At 37.4% G+C, this 17195-nt stretch overlaps 1 protein-coding gene across 10 annotated transcripts in view; it reads right to left on the minus strand.

Annotated features, from left to right (window-relative positions):
• Nucleotides 1–1501: 1501 nt before the first annotated feature.
• The window catches only part of nfasca (neurofascin homolog (chicken) a), a 204459-nt gene continuing 188765 nt past the window's right edge, over nucleotides 1502–17195 (minus strand). For 9 of the 10 annotated variants that reach the window (XM_049471606.1, XM_049471609.1, XM_049471611.1 and 6 more), the window contains one exon: nucleotides 1502–8516. In XM_049471606.1, the coding sequence (XP_049327563.1) occupies nucleotides 8288–8516 (229 nt within the window). In that variant the 3' untranslated portion in view covers nucleotides 1502–8287. Of the gene's footprint in view, nucleotides 8517–12478; nucleotides 12497–17195 lie in introns of all 10 variants that reach the window. The other variant, XM_049471615.1, reaches the window with a different exon arrangement.

Raw genomic sequence — 17195 nt, forward strand, 5'->3', positions numbered from 1 at the left:
TGCGCCTGTGTTGTAATTTTGATGGATGTGTTTTGTGCTTTTGCAGCGCTTTCCTATTTGCACTGCGTTGGGCTTTCTCGGCCACCGTAGAAACATATATAGTAGACACATCTTGATTTGACATGTCCCTTTGGTCACATAATTTTCAGGGGTACCCCTGTTATTTTTGTCCAGGCCTGTTTTATTAGTTTACTTTTTAAAATTATTTTGTTAAAGCATTGTTCAAAATCATTGTTGGATTTTCATTTTCTCATTTTCATAGAATTTTTATTTCTTATTACTTTTGTCCGATTCAAGTTATTTCTGTGACCATTGTGGGTTTTTCTTTCATTAACCGAGAGGTCCCAACAACTTTGTCTATTTTAGAGGGTCATCAGAAGGACAGAGTGCGTCAATATTTCCCCATCTCACAGGGTCACGGGGTCATGGCAGAATGTATTAACTTCTCTTCAATAAAAGATGTTCTTAAGACACTCAATCTATCTGAAGAATCGTGAGCAGATTTACGGCGGCAGAGCTTTTATTATTGGGACGGCTGCTGTTTCTGAGTTATGCTGTTTTTTTTTTCTGGCTCTAGAGAGATAGATGCTGGCTGGGGGCTTTTAATGGACATTGCATAAACCACTGTGGACTTCCTGTAGAAAAGATACATCAATGGAAAGATAAAGTGCTTAGCAGAGAAAGAGAGAGAGAGGCTATTAAGTTGTATTTACTAATTACAGCAAATATTGGGGCTCCTGCTCATTTATTGTTTTTTTCTGAAATCAAAGGTATTTAATAGTATTTATCCAGCTTTGGTTGAAGTAAATGTCTCTATTTTCCAGCTGAGACTTTCTACTAGATTATGGAGCCTTTCTGTGAGGATCTGATTGCATCCAGCAGTGTCATCGTTTTTTCATTCATTTTAAAATGTCTAATTGTGGTCTCTAGTATGAATGAATGCCATGTGAGCCCTTTAAAAAAGTGCTCTGGTTTTTCTATTTAGCCCTGCTTTAGATCGCTGAATTAGAGGTCTCTGAACATGCAAATATATCGCCTCTGATTGGCTAACAGCACTGCAGCAGAGATACAGCCTTAGTTGTAAAGATATAGCACTAAGTGCTAGGTAAAGTTAACCCTTAAACTTAACTTAACAATTTAGCGAGGCGAGCAAAGGTTTCCGCGGCCTCAGACCACCTCCTGAAATTGTGTCTCAGATCACTTTCTGAAGTTGTTTGAGTGATTGGATTTGTATCTGTTTTTAATGTTTCAGACAACCTCCTTAAGTGGTTTGTGTAATGTGATGTGATTAGTATAAATTTAAAATGCGTCCCAGACAGCTTCCCTAAGTTGTGTGCGTCTGAGACTATCTTCTGAAGTTGCACTATGTAAGAACTGGTATTTCTGCTTGTGGGCTCTCCCTAGTGTTGTGGAGTGCCCTGTTCTGTGTGTCAGAATGCTAATATAATTAATGAAATGTTCAGAGTTTGACAATAAAATGAGCAAAGACAGAAGTCAGAGGTAGAGAAAATGACGTAGCTTTACTATAAAGAAAGGCTTTTCTAGCAGATTAAGTTGCAGCATCTCATCATACACGCATACATGGTGAATATGGTAATATGCCATTCTTTCTTTTGGACTAGATTTACATAAAATACTGTTACCCTGCAAGTAGAAGCAGTAAATCAAAGAACTGTCTGGGTACACTGATCACTGGAAAATAAAAATGATAAAAATATATATATATAAACATAATAAACATCATTTGAAGCTATGAATATGATTATTTCTGCTTTTGCAGAACTTCTTAATAGCAAAAAAGAAAACTAAACAAAAGAAGATGCAGTTGAAATGCATATCTATATTTTAGATTTTTGACACTTGATATTTAAAATACACCTTTTTCTAGTTTAGTAGAGTGTACTGACTAAAATATGCATTTTGCCAGAAAATCAGTGCACAGACCAGCTGAAGATGAAGATGGAAGAAAGGCAGAATAAACAGATGTGCATCAACATATTCAGATAATGTCCGATAATATCCCATAATATCCGTTATGAACTTTGCCAGTCCATTCCCTTTTTTAGTTAGTTTTTATGAAGACAGAACCCAAAAGTATCAATGAAAGACAAAGAATATAGCTGTCAAAGATGGAAAAAATACACACAAAACATCAATTTTTCATTGTAAAGCAGGTTAAGATGTACAGTGAAGCCCACTGCTCTTCTACACTTCTTGAACATGAAGGTTCCTTTAGGGTTTCTGGGTTTGGACATACACTTTTTTTAATAAGTACAGATCCAGTTTACATCATGTATCTCTTCCACTGACAGCAGCACTTCTTAAACCAATCTTTTTTTTCTGAAAGGTTTATGGAGAAACCAGAACCTTAAAAAAGAAAGGTGCTACAAAGGGCTCTTTAATCAATGCCACAGGAGATGTTCCATTAAGAAATGATGACATGCCAGCTACAGGCCACGTTTCATGTTTCGCACAGCGCTGTTAGTTTTCAGTGTGTCTCAGACCACCTCCTGAAGTGGTTTGAGTGAACAGATTCGTATCTGTTTTAAATTTGTCTAAGACAACCTTCTGAAAGGGTGTCAGATGAAAAGGGAGTGATCAGATTTGTGTCTTGTTTCGTGTGTTTTAAAAACGTCTCAGATCACCTCCTGAAGTGGTTTTAGTGACTGGATTTGTATCTGTTTTCAAAGCGTCTCAGACTGCCTCAGACCACCCCCAATGCATGTATTTCTACGTCATTGTCTTCTTGCCACATTATTTTGTCCTCAAGTATGACCTCTTCTATGTTATAAAAAGAAATCTCAAAATCGATCTGCCCTTCAGAAAAGGCTCTGAAAAGGCCATTGTTTCTTTATGGAACCAAAAGTAGTCTCTCTATGGTATCGCACAAAGAACGCCATGTAGAATTTTTTTATTATGCGTGCACAGCATTGCTTGAATGAAAGAACCCAGTTTGACACCTTTATTTTTAAGAGTGTTACCTTTCCACACAACACTGATACCCTCTTAGTGACCACTCCTCTGAGAGACACCAGTGTGGTAGATGATCAAGTGTAGATATGGATGTGGCCTGAAGATCCGAGGTAAAAACGGACAATAAGGAAAGCAAACAGGGATACAGAATATTGCTCTGAGGTATTGGAGAACCGAGAAACAATGAGAAGTCCAACATGAGGTTTTAACAAGTTCGCCAAACGAAACTCTCGTAAATATGAAGGCATTTATCCAAGACATCGCATCGCACTCAGGATCAGCTTGGATTGGATCTTATTTCGAGCCCTTCCACGGAAGCGGTCAGCGTGGATCTACTGACGCCACAGGTGAAAGGCATGATGGGAAACAGGACTGCGTTGGACCTTTGATTGGACGTCAATTAGGCGAAGTGACGTAGAAACAGTCATGATACCAAAACCAAAAGAATATAGCAAAAATAAAACGCCTCGTACACTGTTGTTTGGTGATAAAGACAAAAGGTGACGGTTAAAGGTTTAAAGGTTAAGCTCCGCCCTGTGTTGGTATGTGTGGCAGAATGCTACAATTGTAGAGTTTTCGAGCACTTACTGTTATTTACATCAACGTGAGCCGTTCCAACCCATAATTCTGTGCAGGTCAGAGAAGAAACAAACCAACTTTGCAAAAAGCAAAGCAACAATATGAGTCAAATGCGTCTCAGACCATCTTCTGAAGTAGTTTGAGCGATCAAATTTGTATGTTTTAAATGCACCTCAGACCTTAAGTCCTTAAGTGGTTTGAGTGATTAGATTTGTATCTTTTTCAAATTTGTTTCAGACCACCTTCTGAAATGACCTGAGTGATTGGATTTGTTCCTGTTTTAAAAGTGTCTCAGACCACCTTCAGAATTGATCTGAGTGATTGGATTTGTACTACTTTTGAAAGTATCTCTGACCACCTCCTGAAGTTTCACGATTATTTACATCGACGTGATAGATTCCAACCCTTAATTCTGTGCAGATCAGATAAGAAACAAATCAGAACAAAGGAACTGCGCAGAGAGGACAACGATAATATGCCACTTACGGTACATACAGTACGATAAACAAGAGGGTGCACAAGTTAGCCTCATTTAAATATCCCACACTGTCCCAGAACTACAACTGAGACAGAACCAAAGCTAATGCTCGTAAATGCTGCGTTCCATTTTCCTTGGTTGTTGGATGTCTAGGATGAGAATGGTGTCACACCTGATTAAATGGATGGACTTCCAATTAAACTTGACGATAATTTTGATTTGTGAAGACTTTGAAGTTTACCACAACTGGTGTGACAATCCTTTACTTGTGTTTAATGGTGAATCCAACAAAAATATGATGTCACACTTTTTATGTCCCAGTTTTTAGTGTTAGCATTATTCAAAATTAGCATAGTTAGCATTAACCCATAGTTAGCATTGTTAGTGATACCAGTTGATAACAATGCTTTATATATTAGCATTGGTACTCTACATATCTATAGATAGAGTTTAAACAGTAGTGCGAGTGTATGACTACTGTTGATGTTCAGTGCCGCCATATTGGATTCTAAACATATTGAATTCTAAGCACTTTCCAAGTACTTGTGGGGATGTTCCAGTACCAGAAATGTCTTACTTGGCACTTTTTAAATGGAACACAGCATTAGTATATTAATATAGTAATATATTAATCATTATCGCTTTTGAGGTGCTACTCTCAACTACACTCTCATTTCACTTAATCAAGAGCTTAAATTAATATTTACATTAGAGTAAAAGTAAAACAAGGGACCCTGTAATAAATAAACAATATATCCTTTCTGTGTGTGTAAAAGTTACATTAAATAAAATATAATGTTCTAAATATTTCAACACATTATTATAACAGTGATAATACAATAACAATATTACTAAAGAGCAGCACAATCAACAGATCAACAGACAAATAATGTACGATTAAATGGCGACATTAAAGAGTTTAGAGTTAGTTTACAGCAAAATCGCTTTATGTGGGTCTAATATATATGTATTTATAACATATTTAGGCTATTTACTCTACGTAAAGTTCGTTAAGAAGCTTTTAAGTTCTGTGATACAGCTTTCAATCTGTGAAACGAGTCGTTAAAATTGGGTGTTTGTTAAAGGCATCATTGTTATCGAAGCATCGATTAATGTTACCTAGAAGTGTTACAGTATAAATTAAACACATCAATAAATAGCTAATTTTTTGCGATTTTGCGTACGTACAGCGCCCTCTTGGGGAGGTGGTGATGTATATATTGGTGCAGTATAAAAACATGACACTCTATCTGAGAGAGTGCGGACTCTCAGTGGGCATGGCTCGCACGCTTTCGGGACTTGGCCCCAAAACTGCAAAAGAAAAGCGTGCGATGTCTGTAACAGTGGCCTCTGTGATCCATCACTGTTTGAAACAAAGTTTTAGATAATTTAGTGTGAATTTGGTGTAGATTTCTATATTTCTATATTTGTATTTATTGTTTTTGCTACTGTGAGGGACCTGGCACTTACATTTTTCACTCATCTGTACATCTGTTGTGTTACTCCGATAAACTGATTTTGAGTTCTTCGTCTCAAACCTATCCATGTTTCACCCACACTGAAAAAAAATTGTAAATTTGTCTTCAATTAAGTTGATATGCCTAATATTTCTAATTACAAGATTGCATAAAGAATATGTTTAGTTGTTTTAAGTTTAAGTTGTGTTTTATGTTTAGAAACTTATATTTTTCTCTTTTTATTGGCAGATAATTTTGTTTGATCTAAGCAAATATAAAAAAAGCTACTGTATTCTATCAAGCCAGTAGGATAAGATTCATGTAAACTTTTTAAACTATATAGAACAAATAAGGATCTTCATAAAAATATAAGAAATATAAGAAAATGTAAATAGCTACAAGATGGTTTTACAAAATGCTTTTCCATAAGCGCGGATCCAAAATCCCATTTAACCCCTTAGACCCTGTATGTTCACTCAAAGTTACCATCAACTTCATAAGTCCTAAAATTGAACCCTGTGGAACTCCACAAAAAATATGCGGAAGCCAACAGTTCTGACAAAATAATTCACAATAGTTTTTGCATTTTGCATTTGAATTAAATGTATGGAAAAGGCGATAGATTCACATATTGTCTGTTATTATTTGATGTTTACCCCAATCTTGTTTTTTTTTTCATGCTAAAAAAAATAATCAAAATAACATTTGCATGTAGGCTGCCATGCTGTGGAGGCCTATAGGAGTTCCTTACTGACTAATGCTAATGAACAATACAGCCCAGTATAGCAGAAATCAAAGCACAGCGACGGAATTCCTCAAGTGAATTATTATTGAGATTATATTACATTTAAATTTTTACTATTTTAGATTAAATAAAAACAAAACAAAAACAAAACTGGAGGCCAAATTTGATAAACATGATAAACAAACAAAAGCAAATCCAGATTCATTTGACAAGACCGTTAAATATTAATTATTCCTTTATTACTAGAAAACTTTAGAAAAGTTTGCATTTCAAAAGAATTCAAATAAATAATGCAAATCAACACAAAATTAATAATAAAATAAAATGTATACCCATGCAAAATAACCTTTAATAAATTATAAATTTTTAAATGCAATAAATTAAAAAATGTTCAAATTATGTACAATGATTTTTGAAGTTGTGTGATATGTGATATGACTTCTTTTTAGCTTTTTTTTTAAATTAGATCCCATTCAGTTTATTAATTTACTTTCTCAGTTGCTATGAAACAACAGATGTGTGGGCGGAGCATGGATAGGTCGGGTTCATGAAGCTTATCATGAAACATATCATGAAGTTTAGCATGGGCTCAACATGAAAACATGAATAAATATATATGAGGATTTACGTAAATAAACATATGGCTGTTCCTCTCTCATTTTTTGTTATGAAAGCCATTCAGTGTTTGCTGCTTCTACATTTACGTTTAATGGCAGTCCACCTACGCTCATCGTCCACCATCGCAGTCATCCTAAACACACCGTAGATACACAGCGGACTCGGCCCAAGTACTACAAAAAGTGGTGGCGACCGGGCCCGAGGTCATCATGATCATCATTAGGGTATTATTATCAACATCATCGCCATTATCATTCTTCTCATATTCTAATATATTGTATAGTGCCAGTTATAAAAAAAACGCTTATACAATATTGTGGTTATGGAGATTCCCCTAAAAGAGAGAAATTCTTCGTCTCATCCTATCCATTGTCTCTTGCACTAAAAGTCTACCATGCTTCAAAATAACGTCTCTTTTCTCGTCATTTTCTCAGTGATGGTGCTCAAATTTCGGGAGAAGTATAAAATATCTGTGGCAATAATGGCATCGCTAAAGCTGCAGCCAATGAAAAAATATTTTTGCAAAAGCCTTTTTTAAGCAGCGAATGAGAACATATACATGTATCCGCTAGGAAGGGACGGAAAGGGGACGAGCATTTTAGCTTAAAGTTAAGATTAAGGTTTACTTTTTTTTACGCAAGACAACATTTATAAAGAAAAAGAAAAAAAAAGCAATTATTTTACTGATTTTTCGACTCAAAGGAAAGCGAACGTTTGTGTGGTAATATATAGTGCATAGCTTTGAGTGGCACAGTGGCGAACCGCTGCACCGGCACTGATTACAGCATTCATGTATCTCTTATTTATTTTTCTTTTTTTTGACACATCTATCGGCTGTGAAAAAAGGAACGTAAAAAAAAAAAGTTGATCTTTCGTTGCTGAATATCAATATGATAAACGCATTTGCCGACATCCGTTACAGACAGAGTCGGCCCACAGTTGATATGTCGCAGGGCTTTCGCCGCTCCTTGTGTTATCTCCTTCTCTTTGATGCTATAGCTACACAGGGGGCGGGGTTTGAGGGTAAAAGCGGGTCTGGGTTTTTTAAAAATAAAGTAAAAAGTAACCAAAAAAAGAAAAAAGCCACACAAAATGCTCGAAAGTCCGGAGTTGCCCAAGTTTCACTGTGCCCCCTGTTGGCCGAAAGGCATACTGCAGTCTGTGTGGGGCACAGGGACACAGGCACTGTTCTGAAATCTTCTCGAAAACTGCCCTTCGGATTGCTTTGGGGGCGGGGTTTGTTTCCGAACTTCCACCAGCTTTCCTTGTCACAGGGACAAGGCGTTCTGCCCATAGTTCTGTGTTTTGTGTAGAATGTGTGTCCACTTTTCTCTTTTCTCTCTTTATTTTGACGTTTATTGGCATAAAGGTTCATATATTTGTATCCTCCAGGCCTTCAGGTGGCGCTGTTCCCAGAAGGCGGACGTGAAGGAGGCTCTATGCCAGTGAGTAGATGGCGTTGACGGGAGAGGTGGCTTCTGAGCTTTCGTTGCCCTCTGTCTCCTCCTTGTCCTTTTTGACCGTGTACTGGCCGATGAAGGATCCATCCTCATTGAACTGGCCGTCGCCGCCCTCACCGTAATCCACCAGACTGTCGTCGCTTTCCTTCACGTTCCCGTCCAGAGACGTCTGGCTGCCCTGCAGAGGCTTGTTGTCCTCGTCGCTACTGTTAAAGTGAAAGAATAACAAAAAAAACACAGAATGATACAATATCCCAATTACTGGCTATGCGGCTACAATAAACTTTAATATAAATTTTAAACCATATGGCCATTTGCAATTTCCAAATGATAAACAGGAACCTGACTCCTTCCTGATTTCGCTTTCTATGATAATCTGAAACTTTCCAAACTCCAAACTTCCCAACCCCCCCTGTATTTTCTTCCTGAGTAGCAATAAGCTCATAGCATGTGCCAGGGCCTTATTTTAGCAACATATAGGCGAGCCATCAACAGTGCATCGTGCACCATGATTTAGGGCATGTCTGTATGTCTTTGCTATTGTAATGACAGGAAAAAAAGTACACCTTGCACTGCAAAGCTGCAAAAGCCATGTATTTCTCTTAATTTATCACTAGTGTGTTTTGGGATTAATGCAAAATAAACCAATCAGCGTGTCACCTGCCATTCCCTTTAAGAGCCAGGTGCGCTTTGACTGGCAGATTGATATTTTATGGCGAAGCACTTCTGCGCTTCTCAGCATAGAAAACTGACCTGCATGTTCACACTGTAAACACTGTGTGTGTGTGGAACAAGTGAGGTATACACAGGCTGAGTTTGCGCCCTCACGATACCAAAGACAAACGCCCTTAAGATATAGGTTGCTACAATAGGGCCCTTAGTGTGATTCTGCTTTCACTGGTTGATTGCTGGTGTTATCACTCAAACCCAAGTACAATTAATAATCAAATACTGCCATCATATTTCTATTTAAATGGAACTGCAACAAGGATAACAAGTTCTCAGAAACTAAAACTCTGCTGAACTGCAAAACTCTTATCCAAAGCTGGCTTTATTTTTCATGTTTCTGAAAGGAAACAGCAGAAAGGAAAAGCTCTGCACTAGTATCTATAATTCACGAGGTGCTCACAAAAAAAGTACAAAACACAAAAACATCTCCTTCCCTCAGAAAACAGACAAAAGAAAAAAGAATAAAAAAGTGAAAAGGCAGAAAAACAAGAGTTTCATCCCGGGAGAGAGAGTGCACGCCACGTCTGAGCGGCACAAAGCACAGCGGGAGGGTGGGGGTGAAGCAGATGCTTTGTTTATTGACGAAATACTTCTACAACTTGTATTTATCTACATCCTACCAAATGTCCTTGCCCTGTGTTCTGGCAATCACATGATGCAGAGATACTCAGTCTGATCACAAGTAGAACATCTACAGTATCTACCGAGCCTGATTAAATGAGTTTGTTAAACTGGTTAAAGCAGCATTGCCTAAGATTTTTTTTTTTTGTTCAAATTGAAAGCGATAGTACTAGTGCATCCAATCATTGCTAATGTAAGTAATTCAGTAATTCAGTTCAAAATGTAAAACTCAGATATTACATAGATGTGTAACACACAGAGTGATCTATTTTAAGCGTTTATTTATTTTATTGTTGGCAATTATGGCTTACAGCCAATGAAAACCCAAAAATGAGTTTCTCTGAAATTCAAATATTATTGAAGACCAATTAAGACCAAGTACTTTTAGCAGTGCGGGCAGTATGCTGGAAAATTAAATCTGCATCTCTAAAAAAGTTGTCAGCTGAGGGAAGCATGAACTGCTGGGAAAACACTGCATAGACTTTAGACTTGATATAACACAGTAGACAAACACCAGCAGATGACATGTCTCTCCAAACATTTTTAACTAAATTATTGAAACGGTAACTTTTTAACTTTTCTAAAAACAGGGTCGTCAGGAAGATTTTTTAGAGTTTTTGCGTAATGAACACACAATGAACAAAACAGTATACTCACAAACACAGAAATATCACAGCAATTTACTGTACGTACATATCTGCCATTAAAATACTCTTTCACATGCTCTGTGCAATTACACATTCTCACCAGAGAGGTTTTCAAATCCCCCAAACTTACAGACTGTACCTTTAAGCTGGGTAACCAGTTTAGCTCTTAAACAGTATATGGTATGCTTTTGTTTGGGTTTCATGGTTTAGCTGGTCTGCAAGCATAATCCACCAGTATTGACCAAGCTTGACCATGCTGAATGCCCATCACCAGCATCACCAAGGTGGCTGACCAGCAAAACCAAGAATAACCCTAAACTGTAACCGTAAAGAGCTGGTTAACCAGTTAGATTTTCAATCACCTTGTCCATCAAAGAGCAGCTTAAACCATCTAAAATCAGCAAAAATGCATCCTGAGCTGGAAGAATTTTACATGCAGAGGAATTAGAACATCTGATGCATCACAGCAGGCAATGTGCTTTATATAAAATGAAAAAAAAAAAAGTATCCTTGTTCGTTGAATAAAAAAGGACGGCTCTCATTTTGTGGCTCATGCTAAAAACCAGTTAATACTGAAGCTCTAATTGACCTTGATAGGCTAGTCTGTTTTTTTTGTCCTTTAGAACACATTGTATATAAACAAGAGGCAGATATAGACTCACTGTCCACTTTATTTGAAACACAACCATGGTCTTTCACTCACTGGCCATACTATGATTTACAACTCACTATGCCCACCTGAATCTACCCACTTGTACTATACAATCATCTACTACCGAACATCTGCATGAAGTCAGAAGTTACAGAGTGCATGCACAATTTGTTAGACATCCTACTACATCCACTTCAAGTTCCATGTGTTAGAACATCCAGTTTCTCAGTGGATTCATTGTTATAGATTGCATATAGCTACTTTATGTCCAGTGTCCACTGCAATAGCTTTTTTTTTTTTTTTTTTTTTTTTTACTTCAGACTGCATTCACTTTAAAGCCGAGACGACCAAAAAGCATCTGATACGAAATGAATGGAAATTCTATCACAAAGGCAGAATAAATTGGGAAATACCACTTTGAATGTTGGTCCATTTCTGACCACAGGACTGCTGTTATTGACCAGTCCTGAACAGATAAGAGCTGTACTGTGGACAGAACCTGACCACAGACGAAAAAATAGAAGATGACTACTGGAAACAACCTAAGCATTACATAATAAGTTATAACAAAGGCCTTCAAATATAGACCTTGCACCCAATTTGCAGAACTGGACTTTTTAAATGTAAAAAATGTATTTCAGGTAAATTTGGAGAAATAAATAAAAATAAAATCACCACCCACTAAACTCTCAACCTGTGCACCAGCAGCATGGACCTACAAGGCAGGTGTTTCTGATAAAGTGGCCAGTGTTGGTTGTGTAGAGTCCTAGTTTGAATTTGCACATGACATTATATGATATGATATGGTCGTTAGACATGGTTTACTGCATGCGCCGTGCTCTGCCACCATGTCGGCTGTAGATCCACATCAGTAGGGCTGCAACTGCAGTTAGATAGTCAGCAGGAGGAAGCAGTCAATCATACACAGTAACATACTGTCATACTGTAGTTCCCTTTAAACCACACGGTTTAGGCGAGCACACTGCCATCCTCAAGCTTTCAGTTAAATCAAATCAAATATTAATCAGAGAACAAACAACCAAACAAACCCCAATCTGCGTGTAAAACATTTTTGTTTTAATCGATTCAATTCCACTTATGCGTGAGTGACAGATCTGACCTATAAAATCAATATCTCACCACCCATAGCACTGCAAAACGTGTGAGTTAATATAAACCTTATTGGGACGAGTCAAAGTCAAAATATCAAAGTCATATGATTTCAATAATGCACCAATACAATTTTCCCAAATATGGCACACAAATAAATGTGAGTGCGAGGGTTAAGTCAGAGGTTATTTGGTGTAAAAAATGTGCTTGGTACGGTGAATAATACATTTAATTTACTTGATGCATCCAGGGTCAAAACAGAGGTCGAATAAAGAATAATGAGTGTTTTAACATGTCAAACACGTCAGTATTGATTAGAGTGCACATGTTAATCGATTAAAAGCAAAAACTGCAAGCAGAAGACGGGTAAAAACTATGGATTAGAGAGCTGATTGTTCTTCTTCCATACCTTTCTCTTTCAAGAGACCTTCAAAGAACAACAGGAAAACAACAGAGGGTTACAAATAGAAGAAAGAAACGGATCACAGCTGAACACAGAAATCGGTTAATCACTGGTCATTTCTCTAATAATCAATGCTAATAACCATGTGCCCACAGTCCTATTTAAGTTTTAATGAGCCACTGCTTACAGTGGGGAATATAAGTATTTAATACACTGCTGATTTTGCAGGTTTTCCCACCTACAAACGATGTAGAGGTCTGTAATTTTTGACGTGGTGGAGATCTGTATGGATGGAAGAGTGGGTGAAAATCCCCACTGCAGTGTGTGCAAAATTGGTCAAGAACTACAGGAAATATCTGTCATCTGCAATTGCAAACAAATTATTCTGTACCAATATTAAATTCTATTTTTCTATTGTATCAAATGATCATTGTATTAAATAATATTCAAATTCATTATTTAAAAATCATACAATTTGATTTTCAGTTTTTTTTTTTTTATTAAATTCTGTCACTAACAGTTAAAGTGTACCTATGATAAGAATGTTCAAAAAAACAGACCTGCATTCTTTGTTGGTAGGAAAAATTGCTAAATGGGAGATATCAAATACTTACTTTCCCCACTGTATTATTGTTTTGTTATTGTTATGTGAAAGTACATAGTCTGACTTAAACAGTTCAACATATAAACAAAAACACACATAAAATCAGATATTATGTAAAATATATAAATGTTAAGTGCTGTTCATTTAGACATGCTTACAAGGCTGAGGAACTCTGTGGCAAAACCAAATACCTTTCATACTTTTCATTCATCAAAACCCACGCAAAGTATTAAGTATTAAAGTTACTGAGCATGTACAGTTGTGGTTGTACAAGTTTATATAAGCTTCTATACACATATCATGGGCATGAATGACATGGCATGTCAGTTTAAGTTAAGTTTCTATTACTTATTTCACTGTTCTCTTTATGTATCGAAATGAGAATTTGATGCACACTAAGAATTAGAACCCGTCAACAATTACCTGATTTTTTTTGGCTTCCCACCCACATGAAAACTGCAGATTAGTAAAAGCCCTGTTTTCAGTATGTTCATGTGAATGGGAAACTGAGCTTTATAAAACGTCATAACACATATGTTTCAACTTTGATTTGTATGGCCACAATGACCAGAGGTATGTCTGCAGAAGTATGTCTCGCTATCTTTAAGAAACTCCTGAAGACACAACTCTTCAAAGAGCACTTACTCTCTTAACACCTCTAACACACTAACTACTTCTAACCTCATTTCCTTCTTCCCCTCCTTCACTCCTCTATCCTATTACTCCCCTTTAACCTCCTTTTATCCCTATCCAAAGTTGTTTTTACCTTTAAACTTATTTTACATTGTACTTGACTATTGTTAGTCGCTTTGGACAAAAGCTACAATATAAAAAAACAACAGTTCAAAGAAATCTATAGGGTAAATCATCAACATTGCCATGAAATTCACGTCCATGATAAATAAATAAATGTATGCAAATGTGCGACCACAACTGTACACAACTCTCATTACACTCTCAAGTGAAATGAGAGGGTTTCTTTAAAGACATACTGGAATGTTGCGAAGAAATGCCAGTGCATTAAGATAATGTCGCTTAATAAAGTAACTTTAGTAAGAGTATCTAAAGTAAATGTTTAAACTGCATGTATCTTGAGCAGCATCAAAAGAACCTCATAACAATCAACAGCCTCTTTTCACTGCAGGGTTCAAAGGTTTAGCAAACCGTACTTGTTTGGCGATATTTGGCAAGACATGTAGGCAGTATGCTATCCTTGCAAGTAGTAATGTTTGCCAATGCCTGTAGCCAGTGGGCAAACTCTGCAGTAGCAATGTTTGGTGCGGCCTGTAGGCAGTGTTCCAAAACTGTATTACCAATGTTAGGCAAGGCTTAGAGCCAGTGTACTAACACTGTAATAGCGATGTTTGGTAGGGTCTGTAGCCAGTGTCCTAACACTGTAGCAGCGATGCTTGGCGAGGCTTATAGCCAGTGTACTAACACTGTAGTAACGATGCTTGGCGAGGCTTATAGCCAGTGTACTAACACTGTTATAGCCATGTTTGGCCAGGCTTATAGCCAGTGTACTAACACTGTCGTAACAATGTTTAGTAAGGTCTGTAGGCAGAGTATTAACACTGTAGTAGGGATGTTTGGTGAGGTCTGTAGGCAGTGTACTAACACTGTTATAGCCATGTTTGGCCAGGCTTGGTGCCAATGTACTAACACTATAGTAACAATGTTTGGTAAGGCTTGGTGCCAATGTACTAACACTGTAGTAGCGATGTTTCGTGAGGCTTATAACCAATGTACTAACACTGTAGTAGCGATGTTTGGTGAGGTCTGTAGCCAGTTTAATAACACTATAGTAGTTATGTTTGGTAAGGCTTGTAGCCACTGTACTAACGCTGTAGTAGCGATGTTTGGTGAGGCTTATAGCCAATGTACTAACACTGTATTCACAATGTTTGGTGAGGTTTGTAGCCATTGTACTATCACTGTAGTAGCGATGTTTGGTTGGGCCTGTAGCCAGCGTACTAACACTGTAGAAGGGGTGTTTCTTGAGGCTTGTAGCCAATGTACTAACACTGTAGTAGCAATGTTTTGTGAGGTCTGTAGCCAGTGTACTAACACTGTAGTAGCGATGTTTGGCGAGGCTTATAGCCAATGTACTAACACTGTAGTAGAGATGTTAGCCGAGGCTTATAGCCAATGTACTAACACTGTAGTAGCGATGTTTGCCGAGGCTTATAGCCAATGTACTAACCAGTGTTGGGCACGTTACTTTGAAAAAGTAATTAGTTATAGTTACTCGTTACTTCTCCAAAAAAGTAACTGAGTTACTAACGGAGTTACTCCACTATAAAAGTAATTAGTTACCAGTAAAAGTAACTATCGCGTTACTTTTTATTATTCGCCCGTCAAAAAAAGGAAATCAATTATGCATTTACTATTATTATTAGAAAAATAACAAAAAATAACAAACGAAAATAAACCCAAAATGTTGACAAAAATATAATCTAACGAATTTCAAAAAAATAAAACGAAATTCTCCACACAACCAAAGAAAATTACTAAAACTTGTAATACTGAAAAAAGCGGAAAAACGCGTCTGGGGATGAAATTTAACAAACCAAGCCACACTCAAAAGAAATATGTATATATAAAACAAAATAATGGACAAAAACAACAATTTAATGCCCGTTAAAATGGTATCAATATAACAGCTTCACCAAAAGAGAATAGAGCTTAGATCGTGCCCAAAAAATCCGACCCAGCCGGAGCCCGTGCACATTCTGCCCAAGCCCGAACCATAAACTGTCATTATGAGCCCGACCCGATCCGCCCCATAAACTGTCTGTTTTCGGGCTGATTGAATGAGCGAAATATAATCAGAATTATGTTAATTAACACTGTAACATAGAAGCATAGAACTATTATTTAATTTAAATGACTTTTAAGAACAGCTACACACAATGCTGCAAGTCAAACGCGGAGGCGTTCACGTGCGCCCAGAGCTACGTGATTACATTTTTCATTTTTATTATAGTTTAATTTTATTTTGTTTTAATTTTTTCTGTTCATTTTAGGGTGGGCTTGCAAGCGCGAGCGCTTTACACAAGAACTAACGGACCACGAGTGCCGCGCGCTCGGCACAACAACTCCCGCTGTACAACTCCGCTGTACAACAGCGCTTATAAATAAATTAAACACAAAAATGAGGGTATTCTATCAGTAATTTCAGTTCGTTTTAGTTAGTTTTATAAACACAAAATACAGTTCGAGATAGTTATGTTTTTCCTTTTAATTACCGTTTTTATTAGATTCAGTTAACACAAATGTTTTTCACTTTCAGTTTTCGCTATTTCGTTCGCTTTAGTGAACAATAATTGGTTACTTAGCAACATTGTGATTATCACACCAGAGCTTTATATAAAATAAAAATAGGAGCCTGATTTCGGGTCGGTCCTCAGGTCAGGTGGGATTCGGGCAGAGAATCTAAGCTCTAAAATAGAAAGCAGCAGCACCACAAAAACGGGAGCAGCTAAAAAGAGCTTAACGTCCTTAATTCGGAACTTGGGTTGTCCACGGCAATCACTGAATTGATTAGAGCACGCAAATCGTCACAATTGTGCCTCACTTCACCACGCCAAACCACAGGCACAGCGGCCAGAAGCTCAAGTTCACCGGACAGAGGAGGGGTTAACCAGGGCAAAGCGAAGTAAAAAAAAAAGTTCATAGAGCTGCTAAAGTAACGTGCAGTAATGGGGTGTCGGAAATGGTAAGGGCGTTATAGTTACAGTCATAGTAATTAGTTAGATTACTCGTTACTGAAAAAAAGTAACGGCGTTAGTCCCAACACTGGTACTAACACTGTAGTAGCGATGTTAGCCGAGGCTTATAGCCAATGTACTAACACTGTAGTAGCGATGTTAGCCGAGGCTTATAGCCAATGTACTAACACTGTAGTAGCGATGTTAGCCGAGGCTTATAGCCAATGTACTAACACTGTAGTAGCGATGTTAGCCGAGGCTTATAGCCAATGTACTAACACTGTAGTAGCGATGTTTGCCGAGGCTTATAGCCAATGTACTAACACTGTAGTAGCGATGTTTGCCGAGGCTTATAGCCAATGTACTAACACTGTAGTGGCAATGTTTGGTGAGGCTTGTAGCTAGTGTA

This window comes from Astyanax mexicanus, chromosome 24 (assembly GCF_023375975.1).
Source record: "Astyanax mexicanus isolate ESR-SI-001 chromosome 24, AstMex3_surface, whole genome shotgun sequence".
Lineage (NCBI taxonomy): Eukaryota > Metazoa > Chordata > Actinopteri > Characiformes > Acestrorhamphidae > Astyanax > Astyanax mexicanus.